Source organism: Humulus lupulus, chromosome 3, assembly GCF_963169125.1.
Source record: "Humulus lupulus chromosome 3, drHumLupu1.1, whole genome shotgun sequence".
NCBI classification, from domain to species: domain Eukaryota; kingdom Viridiplantae; phylum Streptophyta; class Magnoliopsida; order Rosales; family Cannabaceae; genus Humulus; species Humulus lupulus.
The window spans coordinates 3,871,255-3,891,674 of record NC_084795.1 but is presented as its reverse complement, the minus strand read 5'-3'; the positions used below and the strand labels follow the sequence as shown (position 1 = coordinate 3,891,674).

At 32.6% G+C, this 20,420-nt stretch overlaps 4 protein-coding genes across 6 annotated transcripts; 3 read left to right on the top strand and 1 right to left on the bottom strand.

Moving 5' to 3' along the window:
* The first annotated feature begins 2,646 nt into the window (after positions 1 to 2,646).
* On the top strand, positions 2,647 to 5,053 carry LOC133821812 (uncharacterized). 3 transcript variants are annotated; one of them, XM_062253959.1, is made up of 3 exons: positions 2,647 to 2,810; positions 3,408 to 3,725; positions 4,755 to 5,053. In XM_062253959.1, the coding sequence occupies exons 2-3, from the start codon at positions 3,574 to 3,576 to the stop codon at positions 4,804 to 4,806; spliced, it is 204 nt and encodes a 67-aa protein (XP_062109943.1). In that variant the 5' UTR covers positions 2,647 to 2,810; positions 3,408 to 3,573; the 3' UTR covers positions 4,807 to 5,053. The 3 variants fall into 3 exon arrangements, with proteins under 3 accessions (XP_062109943.1, XP_062109942.1, XP_062109944.1); XM_062253958.1 differs by having other exon boundaries at positions 2,653 to 2,810; positions 3,556 to 3,725; XM_062253960.1 differs by having other exon boundaries at positions 2,662 to 2,810; positions 3,528 to 3,725.
* A 1,501-nt stretch (positions 5,054 to 6,554) lies between these two features.
* LOC133821811 (KH domain-containing protein HEN4) lies at positions 6,555 to 11,535 on the bottom strand. Its single transcript, XM_062253957.1, has 9 exons — positions 10,869 to 11,535; positions 10,463 to 10,592; positions 10,163 to 10,371; positions 9,091 to 9,342; positions 8,318 to 8,707; positions 8,143 to 8,216; positions 7,943 to 8,005; positions 7,694 to 7,805; positions 6,555 to 7,581 (listed from the first exon to the last, which is right to left on the bottom strand). The coding sequence occupies exons 1-9, from the start codon at positions 11,433 to 11,435 to the stop codon at positions 7,438 to 7,440; spliced, it is 1,941 nt and encodes a 646-aa protein (XP_062109941.1). The 5' UTR covers positions 11,436 to 11,535; the 3' UTR covers positions 6,555 to 7,437.
* A 3,757-nt stretch (positions 11,536 to 15,292) lies between these two features.
* LOC133821727 (putative F-box protein At1g47730) lies at positions 15,293 to 16,441 on the top strand. Its single transcript, XM_062253875.1, has one exon. The coding sequence runs from the start codon at positions 15,293 to 15,295 to the stop codon at positions 16,439 to 16,441; it is 1,149 nt and encodes a 382-aa protein (XP_062109859.1).
* Positions 16,442 to 18,861: 2,420 nt separating this feature from the next.
* On the top strand, positions 18,862 to 19,719 carry LOC133821726 (metalloendoproteinase 1-like). Its single transcript, XM_062253874.1, has one exon. It carries the CDS (start codon positions 18,862 to 18,864, stop codon positions 19,717 to 19,719), a length of 858 nt encoding a protein of 285 aa, XP_062109858.1.
* The last annotated feature ends 701 nt before the right edge of the window (positions 19,720 to 20,420 follow it).

Here is a 20,420-nt window from a genome sequence, read left to right as displayed (position 1 = left end):
GAAATTTGGTATTTATAGACGTGGTGACATATATATGTAGCCGTTAAAATATAGTCGTTAAAATGTAGCCGTTAAAATAAAGGATAATTTATTCAAATAAAATAAAATACATAATAATGCGGTTGATAAAAATACATAGCAATTACAACTTTAGGATATTATTCTTAATATAACACAAGTTTTCATGATCTTTCTTTTGTTCAGAAGTCATATACGACGTGTCCATGATGAGATAATCCATGTATTTTGTCATCCTATTATCTTCTGCCTCTTTCTCCTTATTGCCACCAATTTCTCCAATGCAGATGCTTTCCGTTCACTAATCTCTATAAATCTAGTATGTGTGTCTTTTTTTCCTTCCCTTTTCACTTTGCTGCCTTTTGGCTAGTAGGGCGCACTTCATGTACTTCATCATCACTAATATCTGCATTGGAAGAAAAAGTAAATGCTCCTAATTCTGATACCTTTGTTCTCTTTCCACCTTTTGGTAGGTACATTGTATTCCATTTCGACTTATCCTTTAGCAATCTCCAACAATCCACAAGCAGAAAATTTGAGTTGCTATTTTCAGATTTGTACAATTGATGTGCATTCTAAAAAATTTGCTCATCAGACCAACCACTATGATGTGCTTGTTGTACTCGTTTATAACACCCATTGAAACGCGCCACCTTTTGATTCATCTTGTTCCAATGATCTTTGCATTGCCTTCTAGTTCTTGGTTGCTCGCCTTTTTGGTTGGTGTTGTAGTATTCTGCAATCCGAGCTCAGAAATGTGTAGAAGTGTGGTCATTCCCCATAATGACATCCTTAAATGTGTTAAGCCATCCACTTATCAGAAGTATAGTGACTTCCTTACTCCATTTGACTTTACTTTTATGTCTTGATTCATCTTCATTGTGTAGAATAACCCTTCAACACCATGTTCAGGTTGGGTTTCAAAGATAGATGTCGATGATGTTTCACGATTCAAATCAATACTAGACGTTTCCATACTTGGCATGTAATTTCTTGAAACCATTTCGGGTTGGTGTAGGGAAGACATATGGTAGTGAATTTGTTGGTGTGGAGAATGAAGCTTGTTGGGGTGTCTCAAAAGAGCCAAAATTTTGGTAAGGGTAAGAGGACATGAGATAATTTTGAGAATTTGAAAAACTTTGGTCAAATTGAGAATATTGAAAATTTGGATTTTGAGGATTAGTAAAGGGAGTATTTTGAAAATTTTGATTGAAATGAGAATATTGAAAATTTGGATTTGGGGGATTGGTATACGGAGAAAATGATGAATTTTAAAAAACTTGATGTACGCCCTAGATTCTCCACGGGCTGTTAGCAGGCTTAAATATGACATAATTGTGTGTCAATCACGAGGATGATGTGTACCCCGGAGCTGCTGACCCCAGGTCCCACCTATTTAGCTCGAGGTAGCCACAGGTCCACTGGAGTTGCTAAGGAATCAGATCAAGAGTGTGGTCACTGCGGACTAATAAGACGTCCAGCTCGAGGTACGGGCTTGAGCTGGACTCTATGACCCCTTGTAAAGTCAACCACGCAATGTAAACGTGTATATATCAGGCATCATGTGTCTGATATGTCCCTAAATTATCGGATACGCAACCTAAATGTGCGTGTTCAGGCACCCACGACTGAGTTGGGCCGTGTGGCCCATTATCCCCCTTACCTATTGATTATACCTTACTTCATTTGTCAGGTTTTAAGAATTAATCATGAATGTCACAGAGATGACATGATGGGTAAGAAGGTCACAGGATGACCCCCTTTGCCAACCCCCAGATACCCTCTCCTATAAATATGGAGAGGTTGAGAGATGCAAAGGGTTGAATTCTATTATGTAAAAGAAATACTCTGTAAAGAAAACAAAAAACTACCAATAATATTGGCTGGTGGAGTAGAAGGATTTTAACATTTGAACCACCTAAAAAAAGTGTTTGCATTACCATTTTATTTTAAGATCACTCATCCATTTCGGTTCAATACTTAGCACTAATCTCACTTTCTTATCTTCTTAATTATCTGTTGGCGAAGAACCGCGTCAACACTTGAGAATATTGAAAATTTAGATTTTGGGAGTTGGTATTTGGAAAATTTTGAGAATCTATTGGTAAGAAAAGAAATTTAATGATACTGATAATTTGGAAGAAGAGTGTATGCAATGATGTGAAAATTGAATGAAATAAATGAATATTTATAAAAATAATAATAATAAAAAAAATCATGTGACAAACGGTTATAAAAAAAATGATTTTCACAACATCAAACTGTAATAAATTAAAAGTTACATTTATATATATATTTATAATCAAAATATAAAAAAACTACTACTTCATAATAGAGACAACGGTACTTAAATAATAAAACTCTCTCATATTTTAGTAAAAACTATGATACTTCTTAGAAATTAGTAAATGAGCTACCCTATTGTGGCTGCTATTTTTTCTAAGTGTGTGTAACACTTATACTAATTACATAAAAACCATAGAAATGCTGCTACATAATTTTATGTATTAAACCATTGGAAAAAGAAAAAAGACAAATCACTATTTATAATATACAATTCAAATTCAATTTTATAAACTCAAAAACTTAGAAGCATTTTTGAAAATAAAATCCAAACCACGATTCAATTTTTGTGTTATAAAATTGGAAACGATAAATTCACGTTCCTCTTCTCCAATTCCTCTATTTGAAAACCCTATAAATACACTTTAACCCCTTTCTTCTTCACCATCGCAGTCTCTCGGCGATCTTCGTTCTCGGCCATCTCTGCTCTGCATCGTTGTCAGGTTCAGGTATTCTACTCTGTCAAATCACAATTCTTATGCCTCATTGTAGTATTTCTTTTTGGGTATTATATATATGCCCATCAATCTGCTGGATTTAAATATATTGATATCATTTTATGCTCAAATGGTACAGAATACAGAGATTAATTCAAGTTTCCTCTACTTGCTTTTGTGAACTTTTGTTTGTGGGCTCAAAGTTATCTGTCATATCACAATTCTTATGCCTCATTTTAGTATTTCTTTCTTGGTATTATATATATGCCCATCAATCTGCTGGATTTAAATATATTGATGTCATTTTATGCTCAAATGGTACAGAATACAGAGATTAATTTAAGTTTCCTCTACTTGCTTTTGTGAACTTTTGTTTGTGGGCTCAAAGTTACTTTGGATTGTAGTAGTAGGAGTAGTAGTATAGTTGTGTTGTTCTCTTTGCTCTGTTTTGTTGGTTTTGTGAAGAAATCTGAATGTGTTAACTTATGAGGGATGTCCTTGGGTTTTTATGAGCAATTGTTGTGTTGGTCCATTGATTTCCAATTGTTTTGTTTGCAACTTTGGCTTGGAAGATTTGATATGCTGGAAATGGTTTGGTTTTGTACGCAGGTCTGATATATTAATTAGGATATTTTGAAACAATCTCATAACCTTTTTTATTTTAGTTGATAAATAAAACTAGTAGCTAAATACCATGTAAGGGTTTACAAAACTGAAAAGTGAGATTAGGGTTGTTTGTATTGTTGAAATTGAGTAGCAAGGAGTTGGATTCACAATGGCTTTGACCAACTTTATCCTCACCGTGGCTGGTGTTAGCGCCGTCGTCCTTCTTCTCAGGTCCGATGTAAAGCAGTCCGCCTCCATCTTCAGGCGAAATGTTAAGCACATAAGAAACTGGCTCGAAGAAGAATCCTCCTCTGCCTCCAAGTAATTATCTTTCTCTATAAATATATATATATATATGTATCTACATTTATTTTATATGTTCTGACATAATAATTGTAGGGTTTATGGTTTATAATTCAGTAGTTCGATTTGCTTTCAGTTTTGATTGTCAGTTCAGGGGAATCAGTAGTAACTTTTGCCTGAGATATCCATATGCTAATCTGTATTCTCTATATATGCGTGTGTGTGTTTGAACCCGACATGTGATGATTTTAGGCAAATTCAGTCAATTGTTAAGAAGCAAAAATTGCTCCTTTTTCTTGAGTTGGGGTTGTTTATTTTAGTGTGTTTGGCATAAATTTGAGGTGTGTGAATGTTATGATATGGATCAAGTACGGCATTAGCACTTTCCATTGTGCTGATGGGAGCTTCTGAAATTACTTGGTTATTTGGTTTATAATATTGTCTGTTGGAGAAATGCTTGAATTAGTTTTAAGGGAATTTTATAGAAAATTGCTCATCAAATTGATATGGAGGATCCTAGATATGTGGTATGGAATGGTTGACATATTTGATAAGTTATTTTCTCTTATTCTTCTTTATTCATTCATTACCATTGATAGGCTAGCATTTCCTCATGTGTTAGAACAAAGCATTAGATCTAGCATAAGTTAGTTAGCAATTTAAAATGGGGTTTCTTTTCTTAGGTAGTTTTGTTACTTAGTTTATGGTCTTGGCTATAATTTTTGAGGTAGAGCATTGTTGAATCTCTTATAAGTGTCTGGACTTTAGGTACTTACTAGGCCAGGTTAGAGGGGTTTCTTAGGTAGTTCTGTTAACTGGTTTCTTGGCTTTGGCTATGGTTTACAAGGTTGAGCATTGTTGAATCTCTCAGAAGTGTCTGGACATTAGATACTTGCTTACTAGTCTCTCAAAAAAATGACCACCTAAAAATAGTTTGCAAGTATACATTTTGAATTGGATGGTGTTTGGATTTTGAATATCTGACCGTTACTGTTGATAAATTGTGCACTCTTCCTAACAATCAACTTTCGATAAATGAAATTTCAGGGCTGCCGAGAAAAAGGTTAAGGAACTAGAATCAAAGGCGTCAAAAGACTAGTGTCCATACTGTTCTGGTGCATAATCAATCACTCATTTTCTTTTTCTTTTTCCTTTCTTTTTCCATTTCTAGTTTGCTCAAATAGTCACTACTTTTTTTCCTTTCAAAAACAGATATGTAACTATCTAATAAATCCATAATTAACTTTTGTTACTAGCATATTTCTGTAGTTGGAAGTTTGTGGACAAATCATCTCTATTTTGGCCACACATATAACACTTGAATTTAATGAATATGGATTTAATCACTATTGTATTCAAAGGTAACCATCGCACATGACCAAACTCAAATTGTCTTTAGGCAATGATTTTTTTTTTAAAAAAGTTGATGGCTGACAAGGTTCCTCGTAGGGGTGAGCATCGGTCGGTTTGGGCGGTTTTTTCACAACAAAAAATCCAGAATTCGGTTTTCGGTTCGGATTGGTGCAATCCAAAAACCGACCGAACCAAACCAATTAAAAAAAAACCGACCGTTTTGGACCGCAGTTTGGTCGGTTAAACTGACCAAACCGAATTGATTATTGTTTTTTTTTTTTGAAAGTTTTAGTTAAAAAATTAAAATTTTTGGATTGTTAGAATTCATTTTTGTGTGTTTTTAAAACATAAATATATAGAACATAATTACATTTACAAGTATCCTAAGTTTTTTTTTTATTAAATATTTTAATAATTAATAATTATATAATATTATATTATTATTTTATTGTGTTCGGTCGGTTTTGGTTTTATTGGTCGGTTCACCCAAAATTTCCAAACCGACCGAACAGTAGCGGTTTGCACCGTCGGCAGTTTTTTCGATTTTCGGTTTAAATAGTTTTGGTTTTTTCGGTGTTCGGTAGGTCGGTGTACACGGTTTTTTCGAATTTTATGCTCAGCCCTAGTTTCTCATCAAGGCATGTCACAATTGAAAAACTGTATTTTTAAAAAGTGTTTCTAAAATAAAAATTCAAGTATACATGTGGGTCTTACTATTTTTAAGTATTAAAAATCATAAAATTGAATTTGAATTCGCTAACTTAAAAGATGACTTTTGGCTCTCAATCATAGTTTTGGTTGGATTGTATCCAGGGCACGATTAGGATGTATTGGATTTCTTTATTGGTTTTCATGTATTTTCTTTTATAATAATAATAATATTTCTTATTTATTATCCAAAACATGTTGGTTGTACAAGAACAAGTTTTAAATAGTGGTAAAAGGCAAGTTTATATAAGAATCCAAATCTTTAGCAGAAAATCAAAAGAAAAGAAACGAAAGACCATTTGTTACTTGTTACTACTACAACAACAACTACATCTCTTTGGAGCAATTCTTTATATACTTATAACTACAGCATTATCCAATTTAATTTATAACAACACAAACATCTCATTTCTTGTTACAAGTCACTTTTATTGAAGCTCTCGGAGGAAAACTAATTAGTCTTAAAACATAATATTTCAAGACATAAATAAACCTCATAAGCCGAAGTCAACGAAATTGGAAGCACTTGCAGTGCTGCAGCACCACTTTCCAAGTAGTCTTCTGGTCCCATCTTAAGCATCAATTCATATTGCCATAAATATTGGTTATGTCAAAACACATGCAAAATAATCTATAAAATTAAAACATATTGGTTAGTTTAGTTGAGCCATCCATATACGTACAAAAACATCTGTAAGTACTATGTACAAAAACTAATTCTTTAAAATTATACAGCACATATGTATATAACTTTGTCATTATTTATAGATAGAGAATAAACAACTGAAACAAGATAATCGGTATATTGGTTTAATCATCTACATTTACTAATATTTAAGTAAGATACTTGGCTATAACAACAATGATTAAAAGAATCTGTTTTGCTTAACTTATTCGACTTTTCGTCTATTGTGCTTAGCAATATTATGCAAAGCTAAAAAACAAGTTCAGAGCAAAAAAAAATTATGCAAAGCAAAATTGCAGAGATTGTCCAAATGGTTTAGAAAATGAACTTGAAGAATACCTAAAGGAAGGAGCTCATCTGTTCATCTAAAGCATGAATTCATGCACGCTAAACAGTAGAAGAGGGCAAGAACCATGAGCATGCCAGAATGGAAAGCTTTCGCTGCCCGAATTTAAACATTAGTGGAGTTTACAGAGCACTCTTCAATAAAGAAAATCATGGCTGCCAATGCCATGCCAGCAACTGGAAGATATCGAGGCAAAAACAGAGCTGCATTCATGGCTAAACTCGATATGTTGTAATGTAATGAAAGAACCTTCCTCGATGGGTGAATGAGTCTGTACAGAACTTTCAATAGGCAATGCAGCAAAGAGTATTATCTCCTTCAGTTTATTATGTTGCTCTTATTTCTAAAAATTCAAAAGAAGATGAGAGATAGGGTATCACCTGTCTGTGTTTGTGCATTAGTCAATTTCTGGAGCTCCAGTAAAATGTCTAGCACTAGACTACTAACTACCATATAAATAATAACTCCGAATACAAAAAACTAGTTACTACATTACAAGCAAAAACCCCAATGTCTACTCTACACTTTGCAAGAAACAAATATGGATATTCACATTTGGGAATGGCCTTTTCCCATGGCTAGTCACTATGTTTTCTTTCTTTTGATTTAAGCATACGAGTAGTTAGTGAAACACATTGTCAACCTGGCGTCTGCCCACAAAGGATGAAAGCATGAATAAGGCATTGAGCACTAGATATTTGACTAGGATTTCCAGACACTGTAACCAGCCCTTCCGTGGCTCCAGGTTTCAAATCATTTATCACCACCTGAGCACCTGAGATCTGAAATGATGAGGTATGTAGTTGAATTAGACATCACAAGATTCACAACAAAGTCAAATCCAAATGATGCTACAACATCATAATCTAAAGAGCATTATGTGTATAAACCCACCTGCCGGATCTGTGTAATGTTACTGTTGTTATCTCCATAAACATGGGTTAACAACTTTTGAGGAATTGTGATCTCAACATTTGCAGTAGCTAAATGCTGCGCTTGATTTTCACTGTTAAAGAAAAAGGATCAATGTAAGTTTGTTGGCTTAATTTTTGAAGAAGGCACGTGAGATAACAATTATCCAGAGTAAATTCAAAGATAAACGATCATAAATTGTAATTAAAAGTCAAAAGGAGAAATAGTCACCTTCCCAAGGGCCCATTTCTTGCATGGAAGTTTGCATTATTATCAATTCCCCTAGGATTTTCACTGTTAAAGAAAAAGGATCAATGTAAGTTTGTTGGCTTAATTTTTGAAGAAGGCACGTGAGATAACAATTATCCAGAGTAAATTCAAAGATAAACGATCATAAATTGTAATTAAAAGTCAAAAGGAGAAATAGTCACCTTCCAAAGGACCCATTTCTTGCATGGAAGTTTGGATTATTATCAATTCCCCTAGGATTTCCACTGTTAACACCCTGCAAGAATCCCACCAAAGAAACGAAGAATTAATATAAAAAAATTGGTTAGAAAATTATTTTCATATTGATAGACGCACTTGAATGTGCAAGACACCCACCTGAGAATTCCACATTCTTGGAGAAGATGGTCTATCAAATGCTCGGCCCTGTCCATGGCGTTCATTTCCATATTGATAGGGAACTCGGTCCATTGGAGAAGGAACATTGTGATCCATGCCATGTAAAAATGCATGCTGGTGATCAAGTGGTTGAGATGGAACAGAAGATCGATCAATTCCATGAGGAGGCCCAACAGGAGAAGGACATGGACCTGGTGAGGCTGGGTTGTGTCTAGGCCTGAACATGGGAGGTGGCATTTCAGAGTACGGAGACAAGTACGGTGGGGCATCAAAATTTGGATGGGGTGGCTTCAATGGAATAATCGTTTCCCGAAGTCTACTTGTAATGTGAAATAAGGCATCCTGTACACACTGAAAGCTTCCAATAACCTGCCAAAGAACAAAATGCAACGAACTTTCAATATTTGTGCCCATCTCAAAACTGGACACAAAACCCAATGTAGAAAATAAAGGATGATAAGCAAACATGCTATAATATTAGGTCAATGGATTCAAGTCAGTACAAACAATACAATACAAATAGTCTAGACAAAGTTCACACAGCAATGTTCTGTTCCAGTGGTCTTCTGGCTCTCAGAGTGGAAGAAGCAAGTAGTAATTTTTTATGCATAAAAAAGACCAACAATACATCGTAAACAGACAGTGGGTATAGCTGGAAATCGAGTACATAAGAAGGCAATATAAAATGAACCAAGTAACCTAAGCAAAAGGTTGCTTAGGGCATTGCAACAAAAAGCTGCAATCATAATTACCTGCACAACTTCATCATTCTGTGAGGCACATTTTGGGACTTGGTCCTTTGTAAATATGCGAATACTAGCACCAGTAGCTCTTCTCATTTCAGAAATGATGAAACCTCCTTTACCCAATAAACAACCTATCTGTTGCGAATGCACAAGAAGCCTAGCAACTACTGCAGCACCAGGTTCAAATCCAATTTCTGCAATTCGAGAATGCACACGTATAACAGCTTCCTGTGCAGGGGAATGTTTTTGCTCTGAATTCTGTAACAGAGAGAATTATACAGCAAAATAAAAAATTTATGATAAGAAACAATGATAATGAATTTCAGTTGATACAAGAAGAGAATATCAAAAACATTAATGAGTTAGTAATGACTGATTTAGTACTGAAATAATAAGTTCCAGAGCATTAATGGGTAAGTTATGATCACTGTTTCTGTTCATGATGGCACGGTGGTCTAGCATGGCATAACTTACTTTTCCACTTAAATTAAATAAAGATGGTCTATATTCTAGGATAACAGCTCAAATAGTCAATTATTACCACTGTATGAGCCTTTTACATGGGAGACCTTAGAAGAACCAAAATTGAATAATGGATCCCCAGTCCTCATCCTCTGCACAGGATTCACAAGTCACCAAATGATAACAATTGGAAGAACGCCTCATGTCCATAAGACTACCTATGGACAGCTTCAAACTAATAAATAGCGGTAGAACAAGAAATCCACTCAGTAAGATTTTTGTGGTACCAAAAACGATCAGAATAACTTTGTCTAAATTCTCTCTTAAAGTTATGTCAGAGGTTATGTGAAACTGAGAAATATGTCTTCAATATAAACAAAAACCCCATGGTTACTTGTTAACCAAAGGTAAAGGTGCTCTAGAAAAGGTTTATTATGCTCATGCAACCTATATGTCACATTCCAAATACTGAAATTAAAACTTCCCTGGTCAATTTTTTTGCATAATATCAAAGCATAAAGTATTGCAGAGACATGTCAAAAGATATCATATCATCCAGAAAGTAACCAGAATATGAGACCCCCCTAATAAAAAAAAAATAGTTAATATCTCATACCTCCCGTGCAGATATCATAACAACCCGCTCATCTGAATCAGGTGGAGCATCAGCTATCTTGATGTATGCACCAGTTTCATTTTGCAAATGTCGAATTACAGAACCACCTTTCCCTATCAAACTACCAACCTTATCAACTTGGCATAACAACTTAAACACCAACTCCTCTTCTATAACCATTCTGTGACCAGACCCCATATTTTCAGGCCCTGAAACAGAACAATAACTCCGATTCTAAGCAAAATCCTGAAAGCGAGATGCAAAAGTATGTTAAATACCATCATCAATGAGCTGTCATACCATTTCCATGATGCATTCTCCCTGAAATTTTGGCGCCACCATAGTTGGTTGCATCCACCCTAGGCTTATCCTGAAGGCAACCTGAAACAGATAGAAGTGCTTTCTTTACAGCAGAAATGTTCCCTGTTATCTGCATATTCAATGCACCCAAGTAGCTTTAAAATATATAATATATATCCCATTAAAGAACAAGTTAAACTTGAGGAATCCAATCAATCTTTCCATCTCAAACCATTCCGTACTCTCAATTTCAATCCAAATCAATGTATTACACCATTACATGCAGTGAAAAGTAAAGAATAGCATGAAACAATACCACATTAGCTCTAAATGAAAAATTTATAATTGACCCATGATTCATAACATGAAAAATCACTCTTGTAATGCATAAATTGAGAAAATTTACTTGAATTAATTCATCGCCGGGTGCAGCGCAAGCCGGAATCTGATCTTTGGGTAAAACTCTAACCTGAGCCCCACTCTCCTGCCTTATCTTCTCCACAATCTTTCCGCCTCGCCCAAGCACACACCCAACCTGACTACTAGCCGCCAACAACCTACACGCCACGTACCCAGAACCGCTCCCATCGCCAGCTTCGTTGCCCCCTCTCTCCTTCTCGCTCTCCTCCCATCTCTCGTCTTCGGGCATGACCATCTTCTCGAGGACCTTGATGAGCGCCAGCTGAGCCGGCGAGCTGTCTCCATCGGAGCCAACGCTAGGGCTAGAACTGTTGCTCCGCTTGCTGTCCGGGTAATCGAATTTCGGGCGGGGCGGAGTGGAGTCGGCGGTGATAATGATAACTCGCTCGTCGGAGGAGGTATGGGAGTCATCGACACGAATTCTAGCGCCGGTGAGGTCGCGGATGTGGCGGATGAAGGAGCCGCCCTTGCCGATGAGAACGCCGGTCTTGGATGCCGGACAGAGAAGGCGGAAAAGGGTCTCCGGCGCTGGGGACTTGAATGGGGGCTCCATTGGAAGAGTGAGAACGAGGATGAGAGGCGGCGCTGAGGAAGTGGTGGTGGACTATGAGTATATCCAATACAATCGGCTTTAACAAACACCGAAAAGAGTCAAAGATTGATTTCAGTGGATTGACTTCTATTTTTATTTTATTATTAATGTATATCCACTAATGCATTTCTTTACTCAATTAATTGATTTTTTTTACATAATAAATAAATAAATAACAAAAAAAATGTTGTCAAACTCCTATTGGTACACCTAATTAGTTTACATATATTTCAATTAAATTAAAATTTAAATAGTTAAGATCCGATGCTAAACTCCTATATCAATTCTATTGAACTCCTACTCCCTCCTCCCACGCTCACGTATCCAACCATCTAAGCTAGCCACAAGTGGCAATAAAATTATTTCGGTGTCAAATTGGTAATGTAGTACCGAAATATATTTTACCCTACAAAAAATTGCTCTAATATTAGGGGTGTTTTTTGGTCGGTTTGGGCGGGTTTGATGGATTTTTGACAAATTCAAATTTATAATCGAGTTGGTACTTTTCAATCCATAACCCACCCAATTAAAAGAAAATTGATGTTCAACCCGATTGCCCAACCGCCGAAACTTTTTGTTTTTTAATTTTTTTAAAAAAATTTATTTTTTCACTAATTTTTTATATTATTTTCTCTATTTTTTTTTATTTGTTACTAAAATAATTGTTAATTTAAAATATAGAGATTTTTTATAAAAAAAATTAATTTGAATTTAGTTTTATATGTGTATAATTAATACTTAAATAAATTTAAAATTAAAAAAGTAGACAAATACTTAATTGGGTGAGTCGGGTTACATTGGGCGGATCGCCCAAAATTTCAATCCGCCCAATATAATAATTTGACATTTTGAAATGAAGGTTGGGTTTTTCAAGTTACATTTTTTGTTAGTTTTTTGGGTTAGTTTTGGCAGGTTATTCGAGTTGTAATTTTTTATGCATAACCCTCTTTAATGGTGTGCCAAAAATTGTGCCAAATTTGACACATGCTAAAAATTGTGACAAATTTGACACATAATATATTATGATGTATACTTGGAGCAACATTAATTAATTAATATTATGTTATTTTTAATATTTTATTATTACTTTTAGTATAACATTAAATGTAAATGAGGAATTTTCATATAATTAGATTTTAGATAATAATAAAATTAAAAATATTTTTTTTTATATTTTCAATAAATATTAAACCAGCATTAATAAAAATATTCATATTTGTATCAACTTTTATAATTGTGTATTGAAGCAAAATTATAAAAATTACGTTAAATATATCAACAATGTGAATAATTAAGAAGAATTTTTAACATACCAAAAAATTTACGAGCACGATAATGTGTATGTGATAATTTGAGTAGCAAAAATCTCAAATAGTCTTAGTAAATCCTTCAATATTGATGATATAATAGTTGAAATATAATAAGATTGTTTATTTCTTAAAAAAATAGATATAAGATAGTTAAAGATAATTGTATAAAAAGAAAGTAATGAAGTGGGTGTCCTAGAGGTGGTCCGTACAGCTCAGCTCCGGCCCAACAATATTTGGAGCCATCAGAGGACGTGGTCGTGGGAAGTGGAAAGGTTTCGCCTCAGTCTGGTTGGCTAATTCGGTAATTTTAAGAAATTATATAAATATATATATATATATATAAAATGCATTATATTTACACCAAAAATTATATAGACAACCCATTTAAACAAATAATATTTAAATCATTTCTAACACTTTCTCAATATATTTTTTTTTGACATTTTTTAATTAATTTATTTTTTATTAATCTCAATAATTTTATTTTTTATTATTTTCATAATTTAAAAAAAAATAATATATAATTTAGTAGAAAAAAACTCTTATTTTAACAAAATTTTATATAATTTTTTTATTAAAATATATATTAGCCCCACTTGTGTATAATGTAGGGGCTTCAAAAAGAGATCTACCGGTATATCAATATTTACGGTGCTGAAAATTAGGTTCAAACATGTTTTCTACACATATAAAAAAATTAATCATACATGCAACAATTTGTTTTTAAACTAGTTTTTGGCACTGTAAATTATTTAAAATTTTCTAAAAATTTACAGGAGGCTCTAAATAACTATAATATATACGTTCATAAAAAAAAATATCACCAAAAATTATTCACGAGTTAAGAATATAAAAAAACACCTATTTATATTTACCGTTGAAATTTCCTATTATTTATATGTAATTTTTAGAATATGAAAAATAAAAGCACAACTTAAAAAAAATATATATAATATATATATTAATTTTTAATAAAATGAGTTGTAATAATTAAATTTTGGGTGTAAATATCATTCTCATATAAAAAAAAAAGTAATAATCAAATATAATTTAATTTGAAATGGTTGTGTGCCACGTGTCACTTCTCTCGAGGCCATAATGATTATTGATCAAAGGACCTTTCAGCTCTCTTTCTCTCTCATAGTCTCCATGGTAGTAGAAGTAGTAGTAGTAGTCCTCACTGTTACTGTAGCCAAAACCCATTTCTCTCTCTGCCATTTTCATGGTTCTGGTAAGAAAAGCTTAACACGCCAACCATAACGAATAACTTCATTATACGGTTCGTGTTTTTTTTCTTCTTAAAAGTGATCATTTGGTTTAGTCTTTGCGTTGTTTGTTTCTCAAGAAAATTATGAAGTTATTATACTTTTCTCTTGCTTTCTCGGAAAGTAATTTATGCAAAGATCTTAATACTGTTTTTGTGTTTCTTTGGCAACTGGATTTTTAGTTTGCTGCTGCTGAAAAGATCATATCTAACCACATTGATGATTTTGTTGAGGAAAAATAACAGAGATTCTCATGTTTGAGCTTCGTCGAGCAATCTTCAGATGTTTAGTATTCCAACTTTTTGTTTGGTTGGCTAGAAATAGTAACAGAAAGAAAATTTTGTTTTGGGTAAACGATTTTAATGTTTTGTACTGTTGTTGTGAATGTTTTGTATTTCAGAGTTTTGAAGGCATGAAAGTTTAATTAAAAGGAAAAAAAAACTTTTTCAATATTATTCCTTTCTTGCTTGTAATCTAAGTAACCATTTTCTTTTTAGCTCTACATTTTTTAATACATAAATGTAAATGTAATGATTGCTTTTGAATGTGCATTTTTGCTTATTTTTTCCTCAATAAAATCTAGCTAATGCAGGTGCTTGCAAGTGAAGAAATGAAGTAGATGTGTTCATGATCGAGTGATCTGCTATTTTTGGAGGTACATTATCAGTGAGTATTGTAATGAAAACAAATCAAACCTTTGTGCTTTCGTAGTTGATAAAGAAAGGAAAGCTTATTCTGTATAATCAAAATACAAAATACTTTTAAGCCATAAAACAGAGTCCATTTGTAAGAAATACCCATATGATCTTGCCCTAACATCATGTTGTTGTTTTTTTTACCATCTTCTTGTCATAATAGGAATATAGTGATTCATCTACTGTTCATAAATGAGCTCATCTCATGGCATTCTCTATAAAATGTACTTTTCTAACAGTGCTATTTTGTATTTCATTCCCTTTTACTTCTGAAGTAGATTTCCAAATTAAATTTTAAAGGGTATCTTTCTTATTTGTTTCTTATTTTTATTGATTATAAACTGTTATAGTTAGCAATTGATTATATGGTGAGGGAGAGCAGTAGTGGCTCATGGAAATTGCATAACAGTTTTCTTCACTTGTTTAGTCTAATGATTCATATTAATGCATGCTATTCCTATACCACCTCTATCTTAGAGGCTACATTATTGTGATAAATCGTTTCAAGCTAGTAAAACTAATGCTGAATTCTGGTTGTGTTTCAGGAAATGAGAAAGATTAGATGTTTGAATAATGATGTTTTCTTCGACGTGCTATCCCTATTGCCTGCAAAGACTTTGTTTCAATTGAAATGTGTTTCCAAAGGTTGGCACAACTTAATATCTGATCGGTGTTTTATCCACTCTCAGTTACAAAGGACAAAACTCTCTATCTCAGGTTTCATCTTCCAAGAGAAGTTCCAATGGTACAATGAAGATATCAAAAATGTCAGCTACATCCCTGTTGACAAAGAAGACTTTCAATTGAAACAGAATATCTTTGATTTTCTTCCTGAGGATGTTGTAGCGTTGGCATCAAGCGAAGGTCTCGTCTGTTGCAGGAGTTGTTTCCCTACTCAAGACCCAGCCATCTACATTTGCAATCCATTGAACAAGGAAATGACCAAGGTGAGATGGGCTGCACTTGGAAAAGACAGCAACATATCTTTGGCATTTGATCCATCTCAGGATTCTATAGACATTTCTACAAAATTCAAGCTGGTGACAGTTGAGCCATTTGAGATTGCAGAGGATGAAATGTACTATACATTCGAAATATACTCCTCAAGAACAGGAGAATGGTGGAAATCAAGTGAGATTTGTCAATGCAATGACAACATATTAAACAGCAAGAGTATTTATATCAAAGGGATATCACACTGGCTGACAGATGGTGACAAAATTCTCACATTTGATTTAGATAAAGAGCTATCTTGGTTGATTTCTGTACCCGTTCCTGCTTCTGAGTTCAAGAGCCTTCCTCAGGCTTGTATTGGTGAATGTGGAGGTCAACTTAACTATGTTATGATCTCTGAAGAAGGGCTTCATCTGTGGTGTCTCGAGGACTATTTCGAGTCTGAATGGACGCTTAAGCATTGGAAATCGCTGGACATGATGGAAAAAGAGTATCCAAACTTCTTTTGCAACTTACATGAGAGAGTGATGCAAGATGTGAGAGATTATGACAGTCCATGGATGAATCCTTTGGCCTTCATTGAAGGGCTTCTACTGATGAGAGTTTCTAACAAGATCTACTTGTATCGCTTTGAGAGTGGTAAAATGGAAGAGGTTTGTGATGCTGCTAAGTTGGGTTTGAGTGCCATCTTTTATCCTACAGTGCTTCCTTATTCCATGAGCTTGGTTCAACTAAGTAAGTGACTTTCTCCCATTCAACCCTTTTTTTTTGGCATCCATGTTAGAAATCTGAACAGCATATAGGAATTAACTAACACCATACATTTTGAGGGTTGATTAGTTGGTGCTTTAGATCATTTTGGTTGCATTGTAGAAATTGATCTCAACTAGTGCATTTTTTTTTGGGGTTGGCTTTAGCAATCTGAGCAGTAGTTCTAATGCATCATCTATTACTTGATGTCATTGTTTAGACAATTTGTCAAGATGGCTTTTAATGGTCCAAAAGAGTCAAAGATTTCTTCTCAAAAAAAAAAAAAGGTCAAAGACTACTTTTTATTAAGTTGTCGTTTTTCTTTCCAAGCCAACAAAAACAAACAAATAAATAATAGTAATAAAACATGAGCATGTCGTTTTGTTGAGAATAGTAGATGTGATTTTTTGGTATTATTTTGTGAAAATCACTTACTATATTTGTTATATGATAATGATATATATATATATCTCTTCCATATAATAAGTGTGTAGATAACGAAATTTTTTTGTTTTAAGTGTTTTTTATTTTTTTAATGTTAGTTTTAACAGAATATTCTTATATTTAACAGAATGTTCTTATATTTAACGGTAGTTTGTAAACACTTAAACTTAAATAAAATAAAATAAATAATTTAAAAAATTAAAATAGGATATTTTTTAGATATTTTACAATGATAATTATTTAAAAATAGTAAATAATTAAACAAATTAAAATATGATATTTCTAAGATATTTTACAATGATAATTATTTTAAAATAATAAATAATTAAAAGAATTAAAATAAAATATTTTAAAGATATTTTACAATGATAATTATTTAAAAATAATAAAATCATACATTTTATAACTTAAATTAATCTTATTTAAACTTAAACTCACTTATTAGAATAATATCATATTAAAAATATAATATAATCTACTGTCAATTAACAACAAATTTTAAAAAAAAAACTAGCAAGAAACTTAAATTTAAAATCAACATATAATATTTAAAATTATATTAAACATATAATATATAATTTATTGTTATCACTCTAAAATTAAAAAATTAAAACAAACATAAACTTAAACTTAAACAAAAATAAATAAATTATTTAATTAAAATATGATATTTATTTCAAATTTATATGACATTAATATAAATTTAATAAAAATAATTAATAAATTTAATAAATAAAACTAAGCAAATGTGCATACTACACGTTGCTCGTATATATATACATATATATAATGTTTGATATAAAATATGGCTATGGTCGATTAATGATATTTATATATATTTATTTTGTTTATTAAATATTTTTTGGGTTATATATAAAATATGTATGAAAGCAATGGCAATTTGATTTAAATTTCAAAGAAAGAAAGAAATAGAAATATCAAAACAAAAAAATAATACTATTATTAAAAAATTAGTTATCAATAAATATCTTATTTAAATTCAAATCAATATAAATTAATTAAATATCAATTTATATAAGATGAATTTTTATTATAATTATTAGAAAATTAGCACACCATATATCAAACACCTAACAACTCCTTGAAGATAAATAACCGCGCTACACGTTAGTAAGTGTGTAGATTAATAGATCTTGATATTCAATTATTAGTCTTATTTATTTATTAAAATATTTTATACAAAAATATCTTCTATATAAATAATATTTTTATATTATGTATAACTTGAATTCCTAATTATCATTAATCTAAGCGCCTATAAATTATATAATATAAAGTACCGAAACCAAAATTTGAAACCTCAATTGAGATACATAAGGGTTTTTTAATATTATTTATTAAAATATATAAATAATATTTTTATATTCCGATATCCTTATTAAAAAAAAAAACCACTAATCCCTAGCAAAATTGAAACTTTATGAGAATCATATAAGAAAGCTCTAACCCCTCTGCACTATTTTCTTTACGTGCACTATTTTCTATAATCAAATCAAATTGTAAATGTAATCCAATCAAATTTTTATAATTTAATTAAATATTCATCATAATTAAATATCTAATCAAATTAGAATTCAAATTTAAACATTTTTTATTTTTTGTCATAAATTTTTAAATGAAAATTAAAGAAATGCGAAAAAATATGAGAAAATACAGATTTTTTTTAATATATAACTAACTATTTCAAAAATAATTCAATGATTTAAATATAATTATTAGATTACGTACTTTCCTTCCAAGTATATAGAAGAGAAGAAAATATCATAACAATATATACCGTTCTCATTAATTTATCTGCCCAATAATCCCTTCTTTCTTCATAAAAATTATGTCTTTCATCAAGTTATTTCTTCTTTTCTCATTAATTTTCATGTTAATTTTGATTACTTCTTCTTCAATACCTCCCGCGGCTTCTCCTTTTTCCTTCCTAAAAGACGTGGAAGGAGCTATGAAAGGCGACAAGGTTCATGGCATTGGCGATGTCAAGCATTATCTACAGCGCTTTGGCTACTTAGAACATCATCAGCACGAACAAAATCACAATCACAATCACCATCGTCATCGTCATCGTGATCATATTCACAGTCACCAAGATCACGATCATCATCACAATAATCATTTTGATGATACTCTGGAATCGGCCATCAGAACATACCAGATAAATTACAAACTCGAACCCACAGGGATTCTAGACCAAAAAACGATATTTAAGATGATGCAACCCCGTTGCGCTATGCCAGATATCACAAGTAGTAACAACAAAACGCGAATGCTTGCAGGCATGAAATGGGCCCAGGCCCACGGGTATGACCCGCTTTACACTTTCTTCCCAGGAGCTCCGAGGTGGCCGCCGTCCAAATTCACTCTGTCATTCGGGTTCCCTGACGGTACAACGTCGTTGGCGCAGAATGCAATTCGGCGGGCCTTCTCTATTTGGAGCTACAACACTCACTTCAGGTTCATTCAAGCCCCATTCGAAGTGGCTGATATTAAAGTGAGCTTCCATAGTGGAGACCACGGAGACGGGGTTCCCTTTGATGGGCCTGGCGGAACCCTAGGCCACAGTTTTCAACCGACGACGGGGGTTTTGCATTTGGATGCGGATGAGAATTGGGTGGTGGGGGAGGCTCCTTATTCTTTTGACCTGGTCTCGTCTGCTTTGCACGAAATCGGTCACACTCTTGGGCTCATGCATAGCTCGGATACTGATGCTATCATGTACCCCATTTTGCCCATGGGAGAAACCAAAGGTCTGAATTGGAATGATGTTCAAGGCATTCGTGTTTTATACAACGATATTCTTTGATGTTTCAGTTGTGATATACTGCCTCTTTGTTTGTTTGTTTTTTTATTTCGTTCAATTGGTTTCACTCCAAATTATCTAGTAAAAATTTGCTTTTTTTTTATTAGGGTCAAAGATTATTTTTCATCAATTAAATATGTTATTAGAATCTATTATCTTACTTGACAAGTTTTGATTTGTTGTGTTTTTATTAGGAATTTTCAGTACTTTTTTTTTTTTTTTTTTTTCAGTTGATCGAAATTAGCAAAATTATTTTTTAAATAATCAATTTCTTAAAAGTAAAAAAAATTGCAATTTATCATTATATTTTAGAATTTTATTATTTATATTTATCATGAATTTATAAAGTCATAATTAATAATTAGATTTAAACTCAAGAATCTAATTACTTAAAAACATAATTCAGGAACTATTTCATCAATTCACAAAATAAATAAATCAAAGGAAGATGAATACCACTGCTCATTTATAAAATAAAAATGCTTTCAAAAGTTAAAAGACAATTAAGCTTTTAGATCAAACTTTTTTTTAGTTAAAATCAAATTTGTGTTAGTGCTGCCATTGTTGAGGCCGGTGGCAATGCTGTTGGCTAATCGTTTCTCGAGTTAGTGGCAGTTTAAAGTCAAAGCGATGATAAGTGAACATCTTCCCTTTGTTTCTATTCATTCAAACATTAAAATGATTTGGGTTTGAGATATTTGTGA